General features: G+C 36.5%; 1 protein-coding gene and 1 long non-coding RNA gene across 4 annotated transcripts in view; one reads left to right on the top strand and one right to left on the bottom strand.

The window, feature by feature from the left end:
* The window catches only part of LOC127506443 (uncharacterized), a 70818-nt gene that overhangs the window by 40591 nt on the left and 8634 nt on the right, over nucleotides 1-21593 (bottom strand). Inside the window, exons 1-4 of one of the 3 annotated variants that reach the window (XM_051882933.1) lie at nucleotides 8313-8488; nucleotides 8110-8233; nucleotides 7933-8007; nucleotides 7221-7819 (exon numbers count right to left, since the gene is read on the bottom strand). In XM_051882933.1, the coding sequence (XP_051738893.1) occupies nucleotides 7708-7819; nucleotides 7933-8007; nucleotides 8110-8233; nucleotides 8313-8385 (384 nt within the window). In that variant the 5' untranslated portion in view covers nucleotides 8386-8488 and the 3' untranslated portion in view covers nucleotides 7221-7707. Of the gene's footprint in view, nucleotides 1-7220; nucleotides 7820-7932; nucleotides 8008-8109; nucleotides 8234-8312; nucleotides 8489-21593 lie in introns of those variants that run through there. The other 2 variants (XM_051882932.1, XM_051882931.1) reach the window with 2 other exon arrangements.
* Nucleotides 16754-21593, top strand: part of LOC127506447 (uncharacterized) — a 33062-nt gene continuing 28222 nt past the window's right edge. Inside the window, exons 1-2 of the long non-coding RNA XR_007927998.1 lie at nucleotides 16754-18119; nucleotides 20551-20778. This is a non-coding gene — a long non-coding RNA (uncharacterized LOC127506447). The remainder of the gene's footprint in view (nucleotides 18120-20550; nucleotides 20779-21593) is intronic.

Raw genomic sequence — 21593 nt, 5'->3', positions numbered from 1 at the left:
GTTGGCAAACGTGAGGTCAGCCGTCTATATGTGGTGACGTAAGTTAGAGAGCGACGAGCAACTTGAGTGAGTTAGCAGTGCGTTTCAACAGCGCAGGGGAATGAAAATGCGAAGCACCAACGTTTGAAGCCCTCTGTATTTGTGACTGATGTTTTGTGGAGACGCTAATTGTTTACAGTAAGAATACTGATCCTTCATTAATAAATAACTACACAGGAACAAATGAGTAATGCATTATTAACACTCTAGTAACTACTATTAACTAACAAGAAACTCTGATTAATGAATTAGTAAGTAATAGTGCTCAGTTGAAGGTGGTAGTTCACTATTAGCTAATCAGTAACTACTGTTTTTTTCATAACTCCTAGAGAACTACTAAGAACTACTATATACAGGTTCATAATTAACATTAATTATGCATAATGTATAATTAATTCTAAAGTAAAGGTCATGGTATCCCACTAGTAATGACTTAAGTATTACCGAATCCTTCAGAAGGAATTACTAATTATTTGGATCAGTATTCTAAAGTGAAAAGCATGATAACTCTCTAGTAACTACTGAAGTCATTGTAAACTTTTGATGTTTTGGTATGTTTTTGTACAGTTTTGTAGAGTAATTCCTTATGATGTATTTGGTAACACTTGAGTAATTACTAGTGGGTTACCATGATCTTCACTTTAGAATACTGATCCAAATAATCAGTAGTTCCTTTAGAAGGATGTAGTAACACTTGAGTAATCACTGGGTTGAGATGAGATGATGAGGAAGTGCATTCAGGTGTGGAACAGAGAGGATCATGGGAAACGGAGTCCGGGACAGGCGTGACTGTAACATTACCTCCCCCAGGGGTGGGCGCCCTGGAGACCTACACGCAGGTGCGGGGGGAGGTGCAGACGGGTACGGAGGTCTCCAGGGCGGGTCTAGGAGCTCGGGCAGTCATGGTGGCTCAGGAGCCTCGGGATGCCATGACGGGTCAAGAGCTGCGGGATGCCATGAGGGGTCAGGAGCCGTGGGATGCCATGGCGGGTCAGGAGTCGTGGACGGCCATGGTGGGTCAGAGGCCGTGGGCGGCCATGGAGGGTCAGAGGCCCCACCCACATGTCCCCCCCCAAAAAAATTTTCCGGGAATTTTAGGGTGGGCAGGAAGGGCTCGTGGAATAGAGTGGGCTCGGGGTGTGGAGCGGCCCCGTGGAAGGCAGGAGCGGGCTTGTGGAAGCCTGGAGCCCAGGACATCCCCTCATACTCAATCAATATTCCTAGGGGTACTGGTGTGGGCTTAGGCTTCGTGGCGGCCATTTTATGGCATGGCTTCGATGCGGCGGCGGCCATCTTCTTGGGCGGTTTGGGCTCTGTGAAAGGCAGGACAACATGGGCAGACCCACTGGAGGGATACGTGGAGGAAACTGGCTGTGGTTGAACTGACCAGGCAGCGTGCTTTTCTGAGGGGACTGGACGAGGAAGACACGTTTGCTCTTGAACCTCTTCAATTTCAAACTTGGAACCATTTAAAAAAAGAATCAGATTAATAGACTCGACTAGGGAAAAGGAACAGGCAGGTTCACTGTAGCGAATCATGTCCTTGTCCAGGCCCATCAGAAAGCACGCGTTAAGCAGGGCATCTGGCCAGTTCAACAAATAAGAAAGCTCAGAGAACTCCTCCACGTACCTCTCCAGCGGGTGACCGTCCAGCTGAAGATCCCGCAGTCGGTCCACCGCTGACATCTCTTCACTGGGAGGCACGGGAGAGATCGGTACAAGGAAAATTCCCATACTTGTAGTTTGGTCCGTTCTTCTGTTACAGATAGTGTAGCTGCAGCAGGGATGAGTCAGAATAGGGCTTCTACAAACGGGTATTTATTAACCAAAGGAACAGAACAGCAAACACTAGACAATAGCAACATCAACGAGAACGGACAAGGAGTGCAGGGAGTGAGTCCAACATAAAGGGAGTGCTGATGACGATGAACAGGTGCAGGGAATCCAGGGAGAGCGGGAGAGATGATGAGGAAGTGCATTCAGGTGTGGAACAGGGAGGATCATGGGAAACGGAGTCCGGGACAGGCGTGACTGTAACACTATCCAATACTTTACAAAAACCTCAAAAGTTTACAATGACTTCAGTAGTTACTAGAGAGTTATCATGTTTCTCACTTTAGAATACTGATCCAAATAATTCCTTCTGAAGGATTTGGTAATACTTCAGTCATTACTAGTGGGTTACCATGACCTTTACTTTAGAATTAATTCTACATTATTATGCATCATTCATGTTAATTATTGAACCTGTATATAGTAGTTCTTATTAGTTCTCTGGGAGGTATGAAAAAAATAGTAGTTACTGATTAGCTAATAGTGAACTACCACCTTCAACTGAGCACTATTACTTACTAATTCATTAATCAGAGTTTCTTGTTAGTTAATAGTAGTTACTAGAGTGTTAATAATGCATTACTAATTTGTTCCTGTGTAGTTATTCATTAATGAAGGATCAGTATTCTAAAGTGTTACCCAGAAACAGATTTGTTTGACGCGACCAATACTTGAGATACTTATTTGATTCTAAAATGAATCGATGTAGGTATAAAGTCTCATATGACATGAGATGTTTTTAAATTGTGATTCTTTTGTATTTTGACTTGTTGCTTCTGCATAACAGTAAAGTGGCGTGAGATCGCGTTTTCAATGACAAGTTTGCAGTCCTCATCCATGTTTCAGGGGAGTTTTTCAGCCACTGTTTTTCTTTTGCCTCCATATTAATTTACTGATCCTGTGTTTATTTTTGGTTGATTAAACAAGCGCCCAGAGGGTGTGTGTGTGTGTGTGTGTGTGTTTGAATTGTATTGTGTTGTTGTTTATTATTATTATTATTATTATTGTAATTAATATTATACTCCTGGGGTTCTCTTTTTAGTACAGTATCATTGGGCAGTGTGCAACAATTCCCATCACGACTATCACAGTAGTGTGCTGCTTGCAGTGTATCACATTTAAGGTGATTGATCAATTTCTGGTGTGACTACTTGTTTATGTGTGAAGTATTGGGTTTCTAACATTTATAGGGTTTACCATTTGCCTTGCCCATGTGTATTTCATTATGCCCTTTTAATATGTCATGTTTGAAGTAAAATTATCAGTATTTATTCATGTATATTGACATGTAACAAAGAAAAAATAAAGTGTTATTTATGGTTTTTATTATACCAGCATCCACCTTTGTCCTTATAATTCTGTATTGGCCTACAGTGCATTTAGATATTAATTTAATTGTTTGATAGTCCAGCTATATACCTGTAAATGGTTATGGGTGTTGAAAAGGTGCCTAGAAGGCCACACGGATAATAACTTCTTAAAGGCAGGGTAGATGATTTGGTTCAAAAACATTTTTTGTTATGCTGGTTGAAAGTCTCTTCACATCCCGATAGCAATCACTAAGTTAAGTGGTCTGAATGTATTCATATGTATTTATATTGTCTGTGGAAGGCATAGGACCATAAAAATGTTTGTCCAAATCATATTCCTCTGTCCGAGGGCTACGATCAGATGTCCCACCTTCCTGTCAACGTATGTATTTTCATACCTCACGCACCTTGCTTGCGCAGACATCACACGTCATCAGGAAACTGGAAAGCTGTGATGTTATACATGACTCGAATTTGCGTTTCAATGTCAATGCTAAACTGAATCTGCAGCGGTCAGGTGATACATGTCAGTGCTATTTAAGTTGTTTATGTTCATTATTATTGTAATGTTATGTGTTTTTTTAGACATGAGGTAGTTTAACGCTGTCTTGTTGTGCTTTTGTTTGCTCCTTGCTGTACGCATTCATGAGTTTTGGAGGAGGCGTGGTTTTAGAGACGCTCTGAGGAGGGTGGGATCTTATGCTTTCAAAGCTAGCTCGCTAGCCTCTCCAAAAATAACCTACCTTACCTTTAAATCTTAATTCTTGACTTAAGATTGAAAAAAGCTCTATTTCCTCAGTGAAATTATGTTTCTGCCCAAGGGGCCTACTTTTCCTACTCTGATTTTCAAACTTCTATAAGAAGACCAGTTAACAAGTTGAGTTATATTAAACATAAAAATACCTCAGTATTTGATTTATGCGTTTATTTTACTTTGAAATCTGTTTACTTCCACAACCTGCATACTTACTTGGTTCACAACTTTACACTTATATTTCTTGATATGATTTTTGTGATCAGACTTATATGTAATTAGTTTGCCTTTTTAATTAAATTTTGTTATTTCTTACTCAGATTTGAACTATGACATCATCATTGTCCACCCTCCTGGATACTGCATCAAATGACTAGATACCTGAAGCTATCTGCTACCTGCTATTGAGACGAATGAGACTGTTAAGAGCTCTGCACTGCAGGGATATTAGACATCTTTGGTTACCCATTTCTTCCACCTGGTGGTGAACTTCATTAATTGCTCTCCAGATTTTCTAACCATAGTCATGTAGGGAAGTGGTGTATTGTCAGCATGCTGATGTCCTTGTAGTCGATCAAGTGTCCCATCTTCTGGGGAAGCGCCGTTTATAAAACCGAGAACAGTAAAACTTGACTGATAAATCCTTGTCTGTCTGCATACACTGCCAATGATAGAATCATTTCCCTCTCACATTATTTCAGTAATCATATCCTTTCTCCTCTATTTTCTGTTTAGATATCACAACAAATCAGAACTGGCGATACCCGATTCGTAAATGAATCAAGCTTTTAAGTCGGTTAGCGACCCGGTCCGAACCGGTTCACGAGTCTGAATCATTCGGGCAACTCGCTCAGGCACTGAATCATTTAAAGCAATGTGTCAATCTGTAAAACAGTAACTGTTAACTGAAAAAAGGCAACAAAGAGATCTATAGATAAAGTGAATATTTATCTAAAATCAACTGAAACAACCTGCAGAATCGCCTTATTGTTTGCAAGCGATGAAGAATTGAAAACAGAAATCTAACATCAGATGCTGTTGATCTCTAATCATGATGTTTTCTTTAGAGAGGAACTGTGATTCTTACATGATGGCCTTCACACATGGAAGACTTTCATATTGCATTCTGAAACCGGTGATAGGATCAGTCAACTCTGCTGTGGAGACTTCAGTACAGCGTGTTTTAGAACCATGTTTTTTTTTAAGAAACTGTCATGTTAGTGTCTTTTAAAGATGCTTGTAGCCCATAATTACATTAATATAATACAACTTCCGAATACATTACCCCTTTTGTTTTTAACGTCTTGTTTGGGGATGTGTGTTCAGTTGTTACTTGCTTCATGTTTATTTCTGTTTTTGTCTGTTTATGAATCCCACAACATGTTTTTTTTTTTTTTTTTAGTTGCTAGCCAAGTAAACTCGGGCTGACACTTCATTCGGCTGATAAATTTCATGACCTACTCTGTGCATTAGTTGCTGTTGTCCTCTAGATGGCGCACATTGTTTTACTGTAACACAATATATTCAGTAGGTAGAGCAATATTTCACCCCAAAACGAAAATTCTGTTATAATTGACAAAATATCAGTATGCTGAGCTCTTTTTCTCCATTCAGATACAGTCAGTGGGGTTTGAATCTTTCAACCTCAAAAAGGACTCATTATACCTCAAAAGTATCATTACAGTAGCTTATCCCACAGAAGAGAGAAAGTAATACTGATTCATAATGACATGAGGGTGAGTAAATAATGACAGAATTTTCCTTTTTAGGTGAACTATTTCTTTAATGAGTCAGCTTAAATATGATTAAATACAGTCCAAACTGTTATCAAACTGTTTCTCTTTTAATAGAGTGAAACATAGATAGATTTGCAGCATCTTCTATGCCTCCATTGGCTCAGTCCTCAATCTTCTTCAGACCTGGAGGAAAGATGATCATGTTATGAGTTTTTTTTTTTTTTTTTTTAATCAATACATAAGCATCGTATTAAGATCTTATATTAATATTAGGGTTGTACCTTCCAGTCTATGTTGAATTCAATGCGCTTTTGGATCAGAGCAGTACTTGATACCAGTACCTTCTCTGTGTAGAATCTGCAGGACAGATTTACAGTACCATTGAAATAAAATGAAAATGAAAATAATCAACTAGTTTCGTTTCCCATTGACTTCCATTGTATTTTTTGTCTATACAATGGAGGTCAATAGAAATGGAAACTGTTTAGCTTCAACTTTCTTAAAAATAGCTTCTTTTGACTTCCACAGAAGAAGGTCAACAACATGAGACTAAGTAGACGATGACAGAATTTTCATTTTTGGATAGACTCTGCCTTTGGATTATGAAAGCTTGTTGGTGTGAATTAAATGGATCTTAAATGCAAAATCTTAAATGCAATTAGTATAAATGTAAATAATAAAAAAAATAGATTCATAATAATCAGTACAAAAGCACTTTATAAAAATACAAATCCAATGATAAAAAAATTCCAAAACTTACATTTGACTTGCAGCTAACAAATCAAGTCAAATGTATGAAATTGCAGTAATACACACAAGAAGTATCCTTAGAGCAAATTTCCAGCAGAGGTGCATGATGTTTGCGTAAAATATTCAGAAAAACAAAAGAAGAAAATGTCTGCAGGCTAGATTCTGTTTTGAAGGTGCTATCTAGACTCAGGTCCTTTTATATGGTATTTTTCAAGACAGGACATTGACTTCCTTTGCATCTCTAACCAGTAAGATTGGCCTGCAAAACCCACGTGACAAACCAGTTGAATTCATGATCACAGCAGTGTGATATTCTGTAAATTTAGGGTTCTTCTTAAGGTTTCTCATAATCAGCATATGAAGAAACAGTATCATTGACTTTGATATTGTAATATCGTGTGCTGCATGTTCAGTTAGTGTTTTAATTTGACCTTCATATAACAAATAAAACAAAATCTGTTAGTCTGAATGAAACTCAACTGATCTTTTGATATATAATGTACATTATTATGTTAAGGTCATATTTTGTTTTTAGGTTTTTACTGACCGTAATGACAAGAAAAATCAAAAATGAATTTTCACTGTCAACACCCAAGTTCATATAATGTACCAACTTACTCATGCAAATTAACATTTGATTATGTTAATAATCATTAAGTAGCACAAGGAAGGACACATGCATAGTCATCAACCAACTGCGAAGGAAAGAATAAAGATGCTGAAGAGAAAAGATGTCTTCATTCCTGACAGAGGACCTCTTGCACACATTCAGAAACATCAACCACATGCAAAACCAGAAGTTGCTGATCATTGTTTATTTGTAGTTTCAGATCGCACTCGTTCATTTACACATTCAACTGACAAAAATGTTCAGGTTTGTTCTCATTCAAATCAGTTTCACTCAGACTTGCGTCACCCTTCTTCACACAGGAGTTAATGACACAAGTCCATTTCCAGTACATTGAGTGAAATATATTTCAATGTGAAATATAATATATTCTAATATTTTATTTAAATACATTTGTTCTAAAACAGTTTCACTATACCTCAGTTTCTTTATTCAAATTGAATAAATTAAGAACTGACTTGTCACTGCCAAATTTCTTTACATGTATGACAACATATATTTAAATATTCAGTTTAAATATAAATACACATAATTTACCAAACTTCGTTTTAGATATTTTCAAAATACAACAGCGAAATAACTTACATTTTAAAAATAGTTTCTAAACACATTAACTACTTCAAGATGTGTTCTCATTATGAGTTTATTTTCAGATGTTTATGATTCATGAGCATGAGTTGATTGGGTAGATCCTCCCACACGAGTGTGCTCACTGATAGATGATGCTGGTGGTGGCGCGGAAGTCAGGTGTTTGTTTCTTTGAGCTCTGCTGTAAAAAAAATAATAAATGAAAATACAAGAATACTATATACATAACACTTTATAAGTTTATGTTGTTACAAATTCTGCTATGTTTCACCACACTTGTTCGGTTTAACTTACATAAACTCCTTAACTTTCTTCTGCACCCATGGTCGTGTCCAATCAATGCAGAACTCTCCTCGTTCAGTCTGAAAGCTGTCAAAGAGAATGAAAACATTGAAAACAGAAATCTAACATCAGATGCTGCTGATCTCTAATCATGACATGTTTTCTTTAGAGAGGAACTGTGATTCTTACATGATGGCCTTCACACATGGAAGACTTTGTTTTTGCATCCTGAAACCGATGATAGGATCAGTGAACTCTGCTGTGGAGACGACAGTACAGCATGTGCTCACCTTTTCAACAGGATGTGCTGAGACTGAAGAACAAGGTAAACCTCAATATTCTGCATCGTTCCATCAGACAGGATAATATACAAACAGTTTTAAGCACTTTACCTGTTATAGTCCAGATCACAGATGCAATGAACACAACAGCCAAACTCCTCATGAGGATCCTTTGTGTCTCCATTGTCTCAGTAGATCTTCAACTCTCACTTCTTGTGTCTGAGAGAATATATTCAAGACTCTTAGTAGTTCACTTTATATAGTCAACAAAGTGAAACTTAGACTGCATGGGCTACATCCTGTCCATTGTGCACATTTATTTTTGTAGATGATTTCATCATTTTTCTGTTTCATCATGTACTTTCCGTGTTTATACTGGGAGTGAAGTCATTTGTCATAGTATGTATAAATATCATCTGCTAAATTAATCTATGTAAAATAGATGGGGGATCTCCGTTTGATGAATCTTTTGATGATATTTCATTTCTAACCTTGCTGTCAGTCATTTAATTGATACAAATTCAATATATGTTGCAAAAGGCTAATCATTTTAATATTCCAATATAGGACAAATCAGTTTTTTATTCAGTGATTCAAATATATTTCATCTTGTAACTTTGACCAGTTAATTATACTATTTAAATATAATAATTATATTTAAATACCATTTAAATGAAGCAAAATAGGAAGGAAGAGCTGACGTCCTACTGTTTCTTCACCTAATAGGTTTGTTGGGGAGGTTTGTGGGATGGCATGGGTCAAGTTTTTCCATTTCACAATATTCTCATGCTTAGATTCTTCATAACTGTCAAATTCTTCAGAAATGCAAAACATTGTCATTCTTTATTGACAGATTTTAACACATCCACTACTAAAAAGGTCACACTACTTTTCAAAAAGAAATATATAAAAACTATATTAAAATATATAACATAATGAACTGGATTTACATGAAAACACTTTTTGTTCTGTGTATATCCAGTGATATGTTTATGTAATATGTTCTTATTTAAAGTTTGTTCAAGAACTAATGATCTGCACCAGGACTGAATTCACCAATCAAATTCTCTTTTTTATCTTGCTTTCCAATCTGAAATGGGACAAGGTGATTAGACACTGCTAAAGTTATTTATACACCACTGAGTAATATTTCTTAAATCATCATCCTTTATACACCTAGCATCATCTTTTGTGCTCATACACATTACTCAGGTAGTCAGCGCAACTGGGCCAATTGTGGCTGAGTGTCGATTCACTCGGCTGTGTTATGGCAGCAGCTGACTAAAAGTGAGCCAGCTCTGGTTCAGTAATGTTTGCCAGATTTGGCTAGGCTTTGGATGTGCGGATTTGGCCCATTTTGCACTGAGATACGGCACATTTAGCCACATTCGGCCACATTCGACCCAATTACGGACCATAAGGGCTGGTCTGATTTTGGGTGAGATATGGCCATACAGACCCGGACCAGTTTAGGTTGAGTGCTGGGGGTGGGTCTCCTTTTACAATGTGGTAAATTGTATGTAGCAGTGACCCTTAAACTTAAACTTCTCTGAAGATCTCAGCAGAGGGGGATTAAACAACAAAAACAGCATTACCGCTTCACTTATTACTAACCAGACTGACTTTATTTCTGTCAGACCTCTACAGAAGTTCTTATTAACAGAGAATTAACAGACGTTTAGATGTTGCTGATTTATTGAAAATAATAAAGTTTGTAGTTACCATGATGGAGATCAGTATTTACTTTAGTTGGGCTCTTGACCCTTGAGTTTATAACATTAGTTTTTTTCTCTGATTGCTGTAACTGTGTTTTGCAACAAAATATTAATATTTTGGCTTTCTTCTTCATTTATGCTTGTCTTTCTTCAGAAAAAAATTTAACAAAATCAAAAATTTGAGCCAGGAAAGTTTTTGAAATTTGGTTGATTTGACAGAATGATCCAGATGTGTTTATGTCTGAGAACCTGTACATCTTTTATACACATACTTAACTGCAGAAAGTTGAAATGACATACACTGTGTGTGCCTTATTCTGTCCTTTATTCCCTGTTGAAAAAAACCGGGCATATGCTGGTAAGGTATGTTTTGATGCTGGTTTGAGCTGGTTTATACTGGTCAAATGCTGGTCCTAGCATTCCAGCTTCAAAACATACCATACCAGCATATGCTGGTTTTTTCAACAGGGATTTTCCTATAAAAAACACAATTGTCCATTATTTTTCCTTATCTGAAGTTGGTAACCCTGAAGTCGGTAATTTCCCATTTGGTAATTAGGAAATGAGGTCAGGTAGGCGGCGTTGGCAAACGTGAGGTCAGCCGTCTATATGTGGTGACGTAAGTTAGAGAGCGACGAGCAACTTGAGTGAGTTAGCAGTGCGTTTCAACAGCGCAGGGGAATGAAAATGCGAAGCACCAACGTTTGAAGCTCTCTGTATTTGTGACTGATGTTTTGTGGAGACGCTAATTGTTCACAGAAACAGCCTTGATTTGACGCGACCAATACTTGAGACTGGTAGTTGGCCATTGCGGGGACATTTGATTCTAAAATGAATCGATGCAGGTATAGAGTCTTAAATGACATGAGATGTTTTTAAATTGTGATTCTTTTGTATTTTGACTTGTTGCTTCTGCATAACAGTAAAGTGGCGTGAGATCGGCGTTTTCAATGACAAGTTTGCAGTCCTCATCCATGTTTCAGGGGAGTTTGTCAGCGACTGTTTTTCTTTTGCCTCCATATTAATTTACTGATCCTGTGTTTATTTTTGGTTAATTAAACTAAGCGCCAAGAGGGTGTGTGTGTGTGTGTGTGTGTGTGTGTGTGTGTGTGTATGTGTATGTGTGTGTGTATGTGTATGTGTGTGTGTTTGAATATTTTTTTTATTTGTTTATTATTGTAACTAATATTATACTCCTGGGGTTCTCTTTTTAGTACAGTATCATTGGGCAGTGTGCAACAATTCCCATCACGATTATCACAGTAGGGTGCTGCTTGCAGTGTATCACGTTTAAGGTGATTGATCAATTTCTGGTGTGACTACTTGTTTATGTGTGAAGTATTGGGTTTCTAACATTTATAGGGTTTGCCATTTGCCTTGCCCATGTGTATTTCATTATGCCCTGTTTATGTATATGTCATGTTTGAAGTAAAATTATCAGTATTTATTCATGTACATTGACAAAAATAAAGTGTTATTTATGGTTTTTATTATACCAGCATCCACCTTTGTCCTTATAATTCTGTATTGGCCTACAGTGCATTTAGATATTAATTTAGTTGTTTGATAGTCCAGCTATATACCTGTAAATGGTTATGGGTGTTGAGAAGGTGCCTCGAAGGCCACACGGATAATAACTTCTTAAAGGCAGGGTAGATGATTTGGTTCAAAAACATTTTTTATTATGCTGGTTGAAAGTCTCTTCACATCCCGATAGCAATCACTAAGTTAAGTGGTCTAAATGTATTTATATGTATTTATATTGTTTGGAAGGCATAAGACCATAAAAATGTTCGTCCAATCATATTCCTCGGTCCGAGGGCTACGATAGGATGTCCCACCTTCCTGTCAACGTATGTATTTCCATACCTCGTGCACCCTGTTCGCGCAGACATCACACGTCATCAGGAAACTGGAAACCTGTGACGTTATACTTGGAGCAGTTTGTGGCTCGAATTTGTGTTTCAGTGGCAACACTGTCAACGCCAAAATGAATCTACAGCGGTCAGGTGATACATGTCAGTGCTATTTAAGTTGTTCATGTTCATTATTATTGTTATGTGTTTTGAGACTTAAGGTAGTTTAACGCTGTCTCATTGTGCTTTTGTTTTCTCCTTGCTGTACGCATTCATGAGTTTTGGAGGAGGCGTGGTTTTAGAGATGCTCTGAGGAGGGTGGGATCTTATGCTTTCAAAGCTAGCTCACTAGCCTCTCAAAAAATAACCTACCCTACCTTTAAATCTAAATTCTTGACTTAAGATTGAAAAAAGCTCTATTTCCTCAGTGAAATTATGTTCTATAAGAAGACCAGTTAACAAGTTGAATTATATTAAACATAAAAAAAAACCTCCGTATTTGATTTGTGTTTATTTTACTTTGAAATCTATTTACTTCCACAACCTGCATACTTACTTGGTTCACAACTTTACACTTATATTTCTTGATATTATTTTTGTGATCAGACTTATACCAATTGTAATTAGGTTGCCTTTTTTAAATTTAAATTTTGTTATTCCTTACTCAGATTTGAACTATGACATCATCATTGTCCACCCTCCTGGATACTGCATCAAATGACTAGATACCTGAAGCTATCTGCTACCTGCTATTGAGATGAATGAGACTGTTAAGAGCTCTGCACTGCAGGGATATTAGACATCTTTGGTTACCCATTTCTTCCACCTGGTGGTGAACTTCATTAACTGCTCTCCAGATTTTCTAACCATAGTCATGTAGGGAAGTGGTGTATTGTCAGCATGCTGATGTCCTTGTAGTCGATCAAGTGTCCCATCTTCTGGGGAAGCGCCGTTCATAAAACCGAGAACAGTAAAACTTGACTGATGAATCCTTGTCTGTCTGCATACACTGCCAATGATAGAATCATTTCCCTCTCACATTATTTCAGTAATCATGTCCTTTCTCCTGTGTTTTCTGTTTAAATATCACAACAAATCAGAACTGGCGATACCCGATTCGTAAATTAATCAAGCTTTTGAGTCGGTTAGCGACCCGGTCCGAACCGGTTCACGAGTCTGAATCATTCGGGCAACTCGCTCAGGTACTGAATCATTTAAAGCAATGTGTCAATCTGTAAAACAGTAACTGTTAACTGAAAACAGACAACAAAGAGATCTCTAGATAAAGTGAATATTTACCTGAAATCAACTGAAACAACCTGCAGAATCGCCTTATTGTTTGCAAACGTTGAAGATTTTATTTATCTTAGTTTCAACACCTGCTCGTGCAGCGAATACGCTCACCACAAAGAGTACCACACTGACAGTAGGCCTACACGAAAACACTAAAAGCACCATGGCATTACTGTGTGTGTGTGTGTGTGTGTGTGTGTAATGACATTTAGATCCATAGTATAGGCCTATAAGTACCATGTCACATGGAACTGCCAGGTAGGCAGTTTTTTTTTATTTTTTTTTTTATAAAGAAACTGTCATGTTAATGCATTTTAAAGATGCTTGTAGCCCATAGTTACATTAATATAATACAATTTCCCAATACATTGCCCCTTTTGTTTTTAACGTCTTGTTTGGGGATGTGTGTTCAGTTGTTACTTGCTTCAGGTTTATTTCTGTTTTTGTCTGTTTATGAATCCCATAGCATGTTTATTTATTTTTTTAGTTGCTAGCCAAGTAAACTCGGGTTGACACTTTATTTGGCTGATAAATTTCATGACCTACTCTGTGCATTAGTTGCTGTTCTCCACTAGATGGCGCACATTCTATTACTGTAACACAATATATTCAGTAGGTAGAGAAATATTTCACCCCAAACAAAAATTCTCATATAATTGACAAAATATCAGTATGCTGAGCTCTTTTTTTTCTCCATTCAGTTACAGTCAGTGGGGATTGAATCTTTCAACCTTTAAAAGGACTCAAAAGCAAAAGTATTACAGTAGCTTATCCCACAGAAGAGAGAAAGTAATACTGATTCATATTGACATGAGGGTGAGTAAATAATAATTTTTGGGTGAACTATTTCTTTAATGATTCAGCTTAAATATGATTAAATACAGTCCAAACTGTTACCAAACTGTTTCTCTTTTAATAGAGTGATACATAGATAGATTTGCAGCATCTTCTATGCCTCCATTGGGTCAGTCTTCTTCAGACCTGGAGGAAAGATGATCATGTTATGAGTTTTTTATTATTATTATTATTTTATCAATACATAAGTATCATATTAAGATCTCATATTAATATAGCGTCGTACCTTCCAGTCCGTGTTGAATCCAACGCACTTTTGGATCAGAGCAGTGATCATTTGGATCACTTCTCTGTGTAGAATCTACAGGACAGATTTGCAGTACCATAGAAATAAAATGAAAATGATAATAATCAACCAGTTTCGTTTCCCATTGACTTCCACTGAATTTTTTGTCCATACAATGGAAGTCAATGGAAATAGAAACTGTTTAGCTTCTAACTTTCTTAAAAATAGCTTCTTTTGACTTCCACAGAAGAAAGTCAACAACATGAGACTAAGTAGACGATGACAGAATTTTTATTTTTGGACGGACTCTGCCTTTGGACTATGAAAGCATGTTGGTGTAAATTAAATGGATCTTAAATGCAAAATTTGAGTATAAATGTAAAAAAAAAAAAAACATTAAAATCAGCAGATCCATAATAATCAGTACAAAAGCTCTTTATAAAAATACAAATCAAATGATAAAAAATTCCAAAACTTCACAAAACTTCAAATTGCAGTAACACACACAAGAAGTATCATCATTAGAGCAAATTTCCAGCAGAGGTGCATGATGTTTACATAAAATATTCAGAAAACCAAAATAAGAAAATGTCTGCAGGCTAGATTCTGTTTAGAAGGTGCTATCTAGACTCAAGTCCTTTTATATGGTATTTTTCAAGACAGGATATTGACTTCTTTTGCATCTCTAACCAGTAAGAGTGGCCTGCAAACCCCATGTGACGAACCAGTTGAATTCATGATCACAGCAGTGTGATATTCTGTAAATTTAGGGTTATTCTTAAGATTTCTCATAATCAGCAGCATATGAAGAAACAGTATCATTGACTTTGATATTGAAATATCATGTACTGAATGTTTAGTTACAAGATTTTAATGTGACCTTAATATAACAAATAAAAAAAAAATCTGTTAGAATAAAACTCAACTGATCTTTTGATATATAATGTAGATTATTATGTTAAGATCATATTTTGTTTTTAGGTTTTTACTGACCGTAATGACAAGAAAAATCAAAAATGAATTTTCACTGTCAACACCCAAGTTCATATAATGTACCAACTTACTCATGCAAATTAACATTTGATTATGTTAATAATCATTAGCACAAGGATGGATACATGCATAGTCATCAACCAACTGCAAAGGAAAGAAGAAAAGGTGTTTTGCACACATTCAGAAACATCAACCACATGCAAAACCAGAAGTTGCTGATCATTGTTTATTTGTAGTTTCAGATTGCTCTCGTTCATTTGCATATTCAACTGACAAAAATTTTCAGGTTTGTTCTCATACAAATCAGTTTGAAATTCACTCAGACTTGCGTCACCCTTCCTCACACAGGAGTTAATGACACAAGTCCATTACAAGTACATTGAATGAAATATATTTCAATGTGAAATATAATATATGGTAATATTTTATTTAAATACATTTTTTCTAAAATAAATTCACTATAATTCAGTTTCTGAATAAAATAAAAAAGAACTGATTTGTTACTGCCAAATTTCTTTACATTATATGTATGACAACAACATATATTTTAAATATTCAATTCAAATACACATAATTTACCAGCTGCCGCTTGAAATATTTTTAAAATACAACAGCAAATTTAAAAAATAGATTAAAACTTTAAAAATAGTTTCAAAATGTGTAACTACTTCAAGATGTGTTCTCATTATGAGTTTATTTTCAGATGTTTATGATTCATGAGCATGAGTTGATTGGGTAGATCCTCCCACACGAGTGTGCTCACTGATAGATGATGCTGGTGGTGGCGTGGAAGTCAGGTGTTTGTTTCTTTGAGCTTTGCTGTAAAACAAAATGTGAATACAAGAATATCATACTAAATACTTAACACTTTATAAGCTTATGTTGTTATAATCTGGTATGTTTCACCACACTTGTGGGTTTAACTTACAAAAACTGCCTAACTTTCTTCTGCACCCATGGTTGTGTCCAATCATAGCAGAACTCTCCTCGTTCAGTCTGAAAGCTGTCAAAGAGAATGAAAACATTGAAAACACAGAAATATAACATCAGACGCTGTTAATCTCTAATCATGACATGTTTTCTTTAAAGAGGAACTGCGATTCTTACATGACGGCCTTCACACATAGAGGATTTGGTTTTTGCAGCCTGAAACCGATGATAGGATCAGTCAACTCTGCTGTGGAGACTTCAGTACAGCATGTGTCCACCTTTTGAGCAGCCTGTGCTGAGACTGAAGAACAAGGTAAACCTCAATATTCTGCATCGTTCCATCAGACAGGATAATATACAAACAGTTCAAAGCACTTTACCTGTTATAGTCCAGATCACAGATGCAATGAACACAACAGCCAAACTCCTCATGAGGATCCTTTGTGTCTCCATTGTCTCAGTCGATCTTCAACTTTCACTTCTTGTGCCTGAGAGAATATATTCAAGACTCTTGGTAGTTCACTTTATATAGTCAACAAAGAGGAACTTAAACTGCATGGGCTACATCCTGTCCATTGTGCACATTTATTTTTGTAGATGATTTCATCATTTTTCTGTTTCATCATCAAGTGCTTTCCTTGTAGTTTATATTGGATGTAAAGTCATTTGTCATAGTAAGTGTAAATTAATATGTAAATATAGATGAGGGATCTCCGTTTGATGAATCTTTTGATGATATTTAATAATTTCTAACCTTGCTGTCAGTCATTTAATTGATACCAATTCAATATATGCTGCAAAAGGCTAATCATTTTAATATTCCAATATAGGACAAGTCAGTTTTTTTTTTTTATTCAGTGATTCAAATATATTTTATCTTGTAACTTTGACCAGTTAATTATAATATTTAAATATTATTATTAGATTTAAATACCATTTAAATGTAGCAAAATAGGAAGGAAGAGCTGACACACTACTGTTTCTTCACCTAACAGGTTTGTTGGGGAGTTTTGCTAGTTAGTATGATAGCATGGGTCAAGTTTTTCCATTTGAAATATATTCTCATACTCAGATTCTCCATAACGGTCAAATTCTTCAGAAATGCAAGACATTGTCATCCTTTAATGACAGAAATATATAAAAACTAAATGAATATATTAAAATATATATTAAAATGAACTGGATATGAAGCACGCTTTGTTTTGTGTATCCAGTAATGTGTTTCTGTATCATTATGTTCTTATTTAAAGGTTGATCAGGAACAAGTGATCTTTTCTAACTGATCCGACTTAAGGTTTTCATTTAATGGAAGATCAAAACTACTCCCAAACTCCCATAGATCTTCATTGAGGGGGTCAAAGCTTTTATAAAATCACTCTGATAGGCCTTTATCATAGTCTGTTCCGATTAGTAGAGTAAACTAATTTGCGCCTGCATTATTGTCAATAGACGGATGCCAGTTTTGTGAAGAAAATTAAGCTAAATTAGTTTAACTTAACAATAACCGTCAATATTTAAAAACATGTTTATTTAGACACAATACCCTACTATATGTATGTCATCTTTTATTTTATTGTGTAACATTATCTGAGAGATGCAGTTGTCAGCGCTGCTGGTGTTGCCAGGAATGAGATTAACAAGCAGCATGCAGCACAAACTGCCTTGCCTCACTCCTGTTCGTACTAGAAAGGCATTCACGAGTTGCCTGCCACAAACTATCCTGCAGGTCATCCCTTCATAAGAGTTTTTGATGATGTTTGTGATCTTTTCTGGCACTCCATGGTGTCTTAGTATCTTCCAGAGGGTCTGTCTATCCACGTTGTCAAACACCTTCTCATAGTCTATGAAACTGACATAGAGAGGAGAGTTCCACTCCAGCCACTGCTCCAAGATGATACGTAATGTTGCAATCTGGTTTGCAACTGACAATATGACTGCCGTTGACCTGGCCCTTCTCTCTCACACCCAACAACAGATGCAGGAAAAGGCCAGCACTGTCGCGGATACCTCAGCAAGTCTGGGCCTCAACATCAATAGAGAGAAAAGCAAGGTACTAAAGATCAGCACAGCCAGTGCAATGCCCATCACACTTGGAGAGGAGGCACTAGAGGAAGTGGATAGCTTACCTTACCTTGACAGCATAATTGACAGGCATGGGGGGACAGATGTGGGGAGAGCAGCTTTCCTCCAACTGACACCGAATGACACCGAAAGCCAAACACATTAAATGTACAAATGGCCGTGCCCGCTCTTACCTGGAAAATAAGGTTGATTGAGTAAAGCTTCATCCACCAAGTATCTATCTACCAAGTATCTAAATCATGTTATCAACATGGTAAAACATGCTAGCAACATGTTAATTCATGCTAGCAACGTATTAATCAGGGTAGCAGTGTGATAAAACATGTTAAAACATGCTAACAACATGTTAACTCATTTTAGCAATGTGTTAAAACATGTTAATTAATATTAGAAAAATGCTAAACCATGCTAGCGATGTGGTAAACATACTAGCAATGTTAAAATATGTTAGCAACATGCTAAGTCATGTTAGCTACCTGTTAAACATGTTAGCAAAACATGCTAATTCATGTTAGTTATGTGTTAAAACATGCTAAATCATGTTAGTAATGTGTTAAAACATGCTAATGACATGTTAATTGCTGTTTGCAATGTGCCAGGACATGCTAGCAACATGCTAATTCATGCTCGCAATGTGTTAAAACATGTTAATTCATGTTAGCAATGTGTTAAGACATGCTAGAAACAACAAAGTTCGGGAGGAACACGTTCAAGTTGCCTATCCAATCAGCATGAGAGGAGGCCTATGTACTGTAAAAAAATTACTAATTTTACAGAAAATAACTGATTTTTTTCAGGTTGTTTTCTTTTATTTTAAATTGTAGTCAAAACTGTAAAATTATCTCTAAATTACATACAAATGTATGTAAAATTACAAAAATAATCTGTAATTAATACAATAACAAAACATGATAAAACGGTCAAATGACTGGCAACAACGGCTGCCAAATGAAAACCTTAAAATTTAAATAAAATCTCTTTATTTAAATACGCTGAAAAACACTGTTATTTCACAGGTATTTCCTGAATTATTATGATCAAACGCCTTCACTGTAAAACAAAATGGTCAAATGATTGGCAGCACAGGGTGCCAAACAAAAACATTAAAGTAAAATCTCCTTATTTAAAGCTGAAAACATGGTCACATGACTGGCATCAACAGAACATTACACACTAACAGATCTCTCTAGAACTCAGCATCTTCACTTATTACAGTCCATTTTGTTATAACTATTGTGCGTTAGAAACAATTAAAGCCGCTGGAGAAAAATTAAAGTTAAAAAGTCAAGGGTCAAGAAGCTAATGCAAATGCTTACCTCCTTAACGGTGACTTCAAACTTTATTATTTTCAATAAAACATCAACATCTAAACATCAGTTACTTAATAACACTCGCCTGGTTGCTATCCTAACCAGAGATACAGGGGAGTACTATGCGTTTGGGCCAAATTCCAAGCTCAGAGCCCTCCCCTCGGACAGCATGCCAAATACACATATTTTTTTACTGATTATTTGTAAGTGTGAACTCTTGAAATGCTAGCAACATGCCAAAGATGCTACTAACATGCTAATTCATGTTAGCAAGTTTTACCTTAAAGTCTATTTACTTCAGCAACCTGCATACTTTTATGCATACTGATATTTTTGTGATCAGACTTATACCCATTGTAATCAGTTTGCCTATTCTGAATAAAATTTAGTTATTCCTTACTCAAATTTGATCTCTGACATAATCATTGTCCACCTTCCTGGATTACTGCATCAGATACCTGGAGATACCTCAAGCTATCTGCCACTATACCTGCTATTGAGAAGAATAACAGAGAAGGAGGGATATTAGTCATCTTTGTTACCTTCTTCCACTTGGTGGTGAACTTCATTAATTGCTCTCCAGAGTTTCTAACCATAAGGGGCTTTTGCACCTTTTTATAGTTCCTGAAACCCAGAAAGTACCCAGATTTCGCAGTGTTTGCACCGCAGGAACTAGGAACAATTTTAGTTCTAGGAACTCCATTTGGGGGAACTAAATTAGCTCCTACTTCAGAGTAGGGTCTAAACTAGTCTCACGCAGCCAGACCTTCAAACTGACCACAGAAGGTCTGCACTCTATCGCAGCTTTCATTGACCAAGAGGACGTTTGACTGACATGTAACGCAACCAATCACAGTTTGTTTTGTTCCACGTAATGTTTAGGGGCGTGAAAATGTAAAGTGCGATGTCCCTACAATAACAGACCGGCGTGCATAAATTATTCATTCAAGAGTATTGTGCAAGTTTACTGCAACAATGGAGCCTGTGAACTTCACATATGTTTATTTGTTTAAAAATCCTATGTTTAGTTGATCCTGGTAAGCGCTCATTGTCACAGTTGTAAACATGACAACATTCTTCTTCCACAAGGGGGTTGGGCGTCACGGCATTTGTTTCCCGGCGGACCATTAAAGAACACGACACACACGTCTCCCAGACATCCTGTAGAATTCAACCAACCAGATGACGACTTTGAAAATCCTGAAGTGTTTCCGGATAAGTGTGCCATATGCATCAGACGTTCGGCCAACAGTCTGTGGGTGTGACGTCTGAGGCTGAGATAAGGTCTAAACCAGCATTATAGGAACTACCAGTGACGTAAGTGTATGTTGATGTTGATGTTGATTGCCATTTTTAAAAAAGCAGTGTACACACAGTTTATAGCCTATACAGTGCACAGCATAAATGAGTACACCCCCTCTGAACAAATACAAAAGATGTATTTTCTTACAATTCATGCAAAGATGGCAAAACAAAAATGTACTGAACATATACATAATAAAAACTGAGAAATATGTCATTAATAGCCATAAAATAAGTAAATCAGCCAATTTTGTTTAAATTAAGGATTGCAGAAATGAGTACACCCTTGATTTAATTCAACAAATGTATAATGTTCTAGTACTTAGTATGCCCTCCATCATTTTGAATATACTGCTCTGACCCTTCTTGGCATGGAGTGTACAAGTTCATGACAAATTGTCACATCTGTCCTGTTTAACTCCTGGATGATGAGCTCCTTAAATGCCCTGATCTTTAATGGGGAGTGTTGCTCAACTCGTCTCTACAAAATCCCCCACAGGTGCTCAAGAGTGTTAAGATTGAGTCCAATACATGTCCACAGAAGGTTTTTCACCTTGGGAGAATGCATATCCTCATTGTCATGTTGAAAAAATGCCCAACAATGCAGGGAATGTGGAAAGGGTAACATCTGTTTCAAGTTTGTGTATTAAATTACACAGTAGTGTGGGAATTCATGACAGCATTTAGTGTTGTCACGGTACCAAAATTCCAGTAGTCGGTACCAATACCATAAAAATTTTACGGTTCTTGGTACCAATTTCGGTACCACAGCAAAATCTGTTGGAACTATTTTACTATTTTATAGCCTATTTTAAAAACATATTAAATAT

The sequence above is a fragment of the Ctenopharyngodon idella genome, chromosome 23, assembly GCF_019924925.1.
Source record: "Ctenopharyngodon idella isolate HZGC_01 chromosome 23, HZGC01, whole genome shotgun sequence".
NCBI classification, from domain to species: Eukaryota; Metazoa; Chordata; class Actinopteri; order Cypriniformes; family Xenocyprididae; genus Ctenopharyngodon; species Ctenopharyngodon idella.
Note: the sequence above shows the minus strand (reverse complement) of the source record. Positions and strands in the feature narration are given on the sequence as shown.